We start from the raw sequence: 6,957 nt of genomic DNA, 5'->3' as shown, positions 1-6,957 counted from the left end.
GGTTAGGATAGATATATAGTTACATTCTCTTAATGGATAGAGGGATTTGTTCTAATGGTGTTTGTAAGTAGGATATCACGTCCGCATCTTGTACAGCTATTAACCACTAGAAGAATGTATGCAATGTGTTAATTATTGAAACTGTCCTAGCAATTTGATTTGAAACTGTCTCATTGCTATTTGTTTCTCAATAAAATTATGGAAAAAATTTTAAAAAGATTATTACAATGAAAAATTAGAACAAATTAAATGCCTAGAACATAAGAATGATGAAATATGATGTACCCTATGTAGCTTATTACTCATATCTTTAAAAAAATCAATTTTTTCAGAGTAATTAATGACCTAAGAAAATATGTACTGGAGAATTTTAAGTGAAATAATATGTGTAGGATGCTTTTAGGATTTGATCCCAATTAAATGATAAATCTCAATTATAACAAAAAATAAAAATAAAAAAAATAAAGTAAATGAAAAGCTTTCCAGAAGCATGACAGGTGAGGTCCAAGAAATAACAGGGAAGAGCAGGTCTCCCGGGCACTGAGGCACAGCCAGGTGTCCCCTGTGCCTGGTCCTCTTATCAGGATGAGTCAGGCCAGACAGGATGGACTCTGCTCCCATGAGGAATGAACCTACATCTCTACACTCAATGGCCAAGACTCACCTTTCTCTCCCTCTCAGGAAGCTGCCGTGTCCCTGCCACACTTGAGGACCAGACAGCCAGTGCAGCTTGTGTCTGGAACACTGCTGGCTGCTATGTCACAGGGAAGCAAAGCTGTGGTCAGAAGTGAATGTGCCACTTCTTTTCATACTCTCATGACCAAAGCAAGTCACAAGAGGCAGAAAGGAAGCCTCCTTTCCTCCACAGAGGGTGACAATGTTTTTAAAAAATGATTTTTTTTCTTTTTTTTTATATTTATTTTTTTTATTGAGAAATAAGTATGAATGAGACAGTTTCACAGCTGATTAATAGGACAGTTTTGATAGTCAATACTCTGTATATTTTTATCTTCTTAGTGGTTATCCATAGTATAAGAAGCAGACTAAAAAATGATTTTAGAGGCAAAGGGACCAGGTTTGATCCCCAGTGTGCAGTGCGGGCCCCGCCCCCGGGACGAGATGAGCCAGTGACTGAGCCTGGGCATGGTCCTGTGAGCCTATAATTCCAGTGCTTAGGAGGCTAAAAAGAGGAGTATCATTATGAGTCTAATCTGTGTAGTGAGACCCTGTAAACCCTGTACTAAACAATTTTTAAAAAATGGTTTTCTAAGACATTACATGGGGCTGGGGAGATGCTCAGTAGAATAAGCTCTTGCCTGGCAAGCGCAGGGTCCTATGTTCAATCCCCAGTACCGCAAAAAAAAAAAAAAAAAAAAAAAGACATTACAAAAACATCAGAGTTCTTAAAAAAAGGAAAAAAAAATCAGAGTTCTTATGTACCCTTTACCAAGTCTGCCCTGATAGCAGCATCTTATGTAATTACAGCCAGGGACTGACACCAATTGCAGCCCTCCGATCCCATTTAGAGTTCCTACTTTCACAGACAACATCTGTCAGTTAGCTCTGAGAAATGTACTATAGGTGCAGATTTACGAAGATACAGAAAAGACACAGGATGCACACAGCACTGCCCCCCACTTCCTACCCTTGCCAACCACTAATCTGCTCTCCAATCCAGAATGCTAGTATACAATGGGAAATGCATGGTATGCCCACTCTGAGGCCGGCTTTTCACTCACATGACATCCTTGAGGTCCTTCCCATCTGCTGTGGCCAGGGTTTGCTCCTTCTGGTTACAAAGCTGTCCCCAGAGTGTGTAGTTAAGAAGCCGGCACGCTCCTAGCTCTGCTTCTTGGTTATGGAGCTGGGTTATAGGTGGTGCTGTTACTCCCTCAGGCAGGGTGCGCAGGGCTCCAGGCCACATTCCCATCCCCTCTCTGGGAAGGGCAAAGAGGAGGAAAAACCCAAGAGGCACTTAGACACCAGTCCTTAGATTATCAATTCATTTCACAGAGGCTAGTCAGGACTCTGAGGGCCTGGAGCAGGACTTGGGCCGCAAAAGTCCTAGGGTGCTCCTGTCACCTGTTAGGGCATCACGGTTCACTCAGCAGGAGCCCATTTTAAGGGCACCTGTGGCCGAAGGCAGAGGCCAAGGTCCTATCTAAGTCCCGAGGCCTGGGCAGACTACTATGTGTTGTTTCCTTGTTTTTCACATTCTGTATGTTGAATGAGAAGAGTGAAACAGGTAAGTTCTAAGATTTCCTTCAACTTAACTCCATGGATTTGGACTCACAGAAGAAACTCAAGCTCATCAAAGAATAATAAGCTGTACCTTTTATTTTGAAAATTTAAAAAAAAAATAAGGAAAGAAAATTAAGTCAAATGGCTATTTGGAGGTGGGTAGGAAAGATTATAAATTTTCAATCAAAAGAAAATACAAAGAAGGAAATGGAACTGTCACCCAGGGCCCTTTATTGTATTACATCACAAACTGTACTTAGGTTCCACACTCCAGCGCAGAATCATAGTTCACGTAACAGCGAAACTCATTTGCCAGGTTTCGGGTGTGTTTGGGGACAAACGCACACATCCTCACTCCCAGGAGCTGTGCTGCGGGCGCTTCCATGACGGCACCTGAAGAGGACAGACACTGTGAGCCCAGAGCCCGCAGGCCGGCCTGTGCTAAGGTGGGGGAGGACTGCAGATGGAAACACTGGAAGCAGCGGCATGGGCACCGCTCGACACACTGGGGCGCGTCTCTTTCTAGTCCCTTTTACCTCCCCCCACACTTCTTTCAGATTCTTTTTTAGCTAATAACTATCTTTTACTTGTATTTCTTGTTTTTTAGTTAATAAATGACTTTCAAAAGCTGAGCCACTCAGCTATTTAGAAGTAGAATATCTTCCACAAGGGAACATAAGGAAGGTACAAATAATTACTAAAAATTGTGATACCCCATGGTGAGCCAAGAATTTTTCTGGCACTTTTTCTAACCTTGCTAAGTGGATGGCTGGACCTACCCGCACGGCTTCTGGTCCTCTTCCCAGCTTCCTCCCAGCCCAGTCCCCCCACATCTACACAGCAGGAAGTGCAGGCCAGAACCAGGAGCCCAGTTCTTGTACATTCTTCCCTTCTGCACTCAGAACACAGTGAGTTCATCTTTTATTGTTTTGCTTTTTGAGAAAGAGTCTCTATGTAGGCAGACTGGCTTTGAACGTGCCATCATCCTATCTCAGCTCTCTTGATTTTGTCTGGCCCAGACTCCTGGCACCCCTGGCCAGACCCCAGCACCCCAGCCACCTCCCTGAGCCCAGACTCTGCCCTTGAGCATGAGTGATTCTTGAAACCAGCACGACCTCTTTCTTCCATGACACTACAATCAGTGCGTAAATTCTTTAGTGTGTTTGGCCAGTTTTTAAAAACATCCTCTGAAACTACAAGGTTGGGCTCCCTGACCATTATGGAGGAGTAGTAAACAGTAGTTGAATGAACAAATCTCAAAAAGTCACAATTGTATGAAAAAAGAAGAGCATTTTTAGTTCTTAAACTTTGCATCTACTGTAACAAAGTATATCAATTGTACCCATAAGAAAATTATTCTAGTTTAATAATCCTAAGGTAGCTCTATAACCTTAAGAAATTTAATTAATCGTACAGATTCCATTTCTCATTTAATACACAGCTGGATCAGATACTCTGCTACTGATGCTGCAGCTGAAACAAAAATCACAGCCCTGTAGTAAGTACTGAGTGTGTTACATCACCTGACTCACTATAAGTACAGTCAGAAATAAGGGAGCTGAGGAAGTAACTCTCTTCTATCCATTTAATTCCAAATAGCACCCTACAGCCATTTCTTCTTCCACTGTTCAAACAGGTAGAAAACAAAATAACAAAACCCAGTAAAGGGCCAGGGAGATAGCTCAGCACGTAAGTGCCTGCCTGGCAAGGACAAGGTCCTTAGTTCAATCCCCGGTACCAAAAACCCCGTGAATCGCTGTGATCTAGGGGAGTGCACATGCATAGTAGATCTCCTAGCCAAGCTTCGGTCCTCTTTACCCCACTCCTACCTCATCGATCCTTTTATGTTTACTGCTCCATTTCTGGAACACCCATAACAATGGAATATAATGAAATTTTTTCTCTTCAAATTCTTGTTCCCATAAATAGGTCCATACATGTGTACTACATGTCATACATTAAGATGAGAGTGAATTCTGGGATAAGCATGCGTGTTGACAGCCTCGGAGACGACTTGGCATGCTGTCATTCGTGTTGGTCACACCGAGTGATTCAGGAGGTACCTGGGCTGAGGTGCATATCCTTTGAACTCTGAGAGCCAGACTCATCCGTGCACTGCTGCTGTTGCTGTGTGCTACAACCATATGTGGCGCTCTCACTTTTCTGTCACTTGGCCCCTTTTTGTCTCTGCCATATCCTCTGTCTACATGGACGAGCCCTGAGCACAGCTTCCTGTGATCTTCAATAAACACAGCTGCTTGCTACTGCGTGTACACTTGGCAATTTGTCTCATCAAACACAAGAGCCTAGACTATATCTGCTTGTGCCACAGTAACACTAAGACCCTTAAAGGCCACAGAAAGATTAAGTGACTTGCAAAATGTCACACAGCGTGTGGTAGATGCAGGATTAGAGCTCTGAGATTTCTTTCAGCTCTTGAAACCACAGACTTGAATGTGAGCTGTCCTGAGGTAAGTGGCACCTACCTGTGCACAGAAGAATCTTGCCTCGGGTCAGGTATTTGATTGTTTCTGAAGTCTTTCTGAGACATTCTTCAGAAAGGTAAGGAGGATCTGCTATTACAATGTCAAAACTATGTGCAGTGATGTTGTCAGGAAAATCCAGTGGATTGTTGTAATCATAGAAGACAAATTCCTCTCCATACATGGCAAATCTCCTGTCATATTCAAAGATGGATACAGAGATGCGGTCTCCATGCAGCTCTCTGAGTGCCTGGTAAACGCTGGGGGCACTGACACATGCTATTCTAGAACACAAATGAACACACTTGGGACAGGTCTTTGACAGTGTGAATTAATGACTTCAACAAAATATAATAGGCCCTGTGTTCACATTTTCTTAAAGGAAACAATGATTAGTAAATTTAAGGAAAAAAATTATACAGTCTTACTTTTAAGAAATCTGGTATTCAAAACCTGCATGTCATAATTTTGAGGTAAGAAATAATATGCTTTTATAGGAAAAAATGTAATAAACACAAGGATCACATTAGAGTTCTATGTAGTTAACTCAAAGCCTAATTCATACATATTGAGTCTTCATTTCAAATACTTTTAGCCCAAACTAAGTACTTTGAAGTGATTTTGTGCTATTCATTATCTTGAAAGAAAAAAAACCTCAAATAATTCCCTAAATAACTCATTCTCCAAAAAGATACATTAAATGAGGTCACTCTATAGAAAAGATGCTTTGATCATCTGCATTTTTGTGTAAAGAAATTAAAGAACCCATTTTTCTTTTATTGGGGGGTTGGGGATTGAACCCACGACCTTGAGTATATTATATTAGGTAAACACCTCTCAGTGAGCTACACATACAACCCACCCTGGGAGTGGGTGGCACCAACCAATATACTTGTGGCTGGAAAGGAATAAAAAAGGAAAGAGAAGCAAGTCTTGCTGCTTTTGGAGCGAAACCTCTACAAACTGAGCTAAACTAAACCTTCCTGTTTTAACTTGTGGATGTCGGGCATTTCATTCTCACAATGAGAAAGTAGCTAAGACACAACATTATAGATACACGCATGTACAATGAATGGATTTTCAAACTATGTTTGAGATGTGGCTCCCTAAGATTTACTCTGGTTAGAAGACAAAAAAGAGGAGATGGACAAAAAAAAAAGGAGAAGGAGAGGGAGGGGGGGAGAAGGAGGAAGGGGAGGAGGAGGGGGAGGAAGAGGAGGGGAAGGAGGGGGAGGAGGAAGAGGAGGGGGAGACGACGACCACAAAGAGAAACAAAATCTGGTTCTCACCTGCCACTGTCCCCTGCAGCAGTCACTGCTTCCTGTGCAAGTCGCAAGGCAGTTTCCCGGCTGTACCAAAACTGGCTCAGCTGCTGTAACAGAGATGTGTGGTGATGCCAGTTTAGAACTGGTATAAACTCTGCTCTTTTCATTAATCATACCTACTATACCAGGGTGTGCATGCTTTTTTTCTTTTGAAAATTCACTTCTGCATGAAATTAAAGTAACACAGCCCTAATGAGTTAATGAAACTAGGCATTGAGTATCAGTGGCTACTAACATCACCAAGGGAGCTGACCAAAAGCACCCCTCACCAGCTCACACAGAGCCTACAAGTTACAGCTTCAGCTTCATCTGACTGCTTCATCTCCTAGATGACATTCTAGACAGCCAATTACAGAACTGCTTCTTTTCTGACTCCCTGACACTGCGCACAAACCTGTATCACAAAACAATCTTCTTGTAAGCCCCTCTGCTGAAATGGTCCATGGCTTCCCACGGCGCAGTCTCTCACTGTAACAAGTAAAAGACCCTGTTGCGTGTGCCTGCCGCATGCTTCCTGGTGTGCTGGGCTGGTGGGCAGGAACATCTGGTTGTCAATTTTTTGTTTTCTTGTGCACTGTTGATATTATCTCCTTATCTTTCTCAGTGTTGTTTAAGTTAGCATCAGTACCTGTGGTCAGTTTTCTTTCGATCAAGAAATATATATTTTTAACATTTTCATTATTTTAATGCTTAAGTCCTGAATCCATGTAGACTTTAATTTGGTGTGTGGTTAATGAAGGCTGAGGTTTTTTCCTACCTCTAGGACACCGCAGCCTGGTTTCCCTGTCACTGGGCAGCTCTCCTAGACTCTTCCCCTCTATCTCTTGCCTTCATTTCCACAGTGCATATCACAAGCTATTACTCTCTCTGAGGATAGTTTGCTTTATTTATTGTTTTTTGTTGTTTTT

General features: G+C 42.3%; 1 protein-coding gene across 3 annotated transcripts in view; it reads right to left on the bottom strand.

The window, feature by feature from the left end:
- Positions 1 to 2,313: 2,313 nt before the first annotated feature.
- Eef1akmt1 (EEF1A lysine methyltransferase 1) overlaps positions 2,314 to 6,957 on the bottom strand; it is a 44,293-nt gene continuing 39,649 nt past the window's right edge. For all 3 annotated transcript variants that reach the window (XM_004639404.3, XM_023699191.1, XM_023699192.1), the window contains exons 3-5: positions 6,014 to 6,096; positions 4,728 to 5,008; positions 2,314 to 2,634 (exon numbers count right to left, since the gene is read on the bottom strand). In XM_004639404.3, coding sequence (XP_004639461.1) covers positions 2,498 to 2,634; positions 4,728 to 5,008; positions 6,014 to 6,096 — 501 coding nt within the window. In that variant the 3' untranslated portion in view covers positions 2,314 to 2,497. The remainder of the gene's footprint in view (positions 2,635 to 4,727; positions 5,009 to 6,013; positions 6,097 to 6,957) is intronic.

Source organism: Octodon degus, unplaced genomic scaffold (genome assembly GCF_000260255.1).
Source record: "Octodon degus isolate 3935 unplaced genomic scaffold, OctDeg1.0 scaffold00111, whole genome shotgun sequence".
In the NCBI taxonomy this organism is placed as follows: domain Eukaryota; kingdom Metazoa; phylum Chordata; class Mammalia; order Rodentia; family Octodontidae; genus Octodon; species Octodon degus.
The sequence above is the reverse complement of the archived record's forward strand: the minus strand, read 5'-3'. Positions and strand labels throughout refer to the sequence as shown.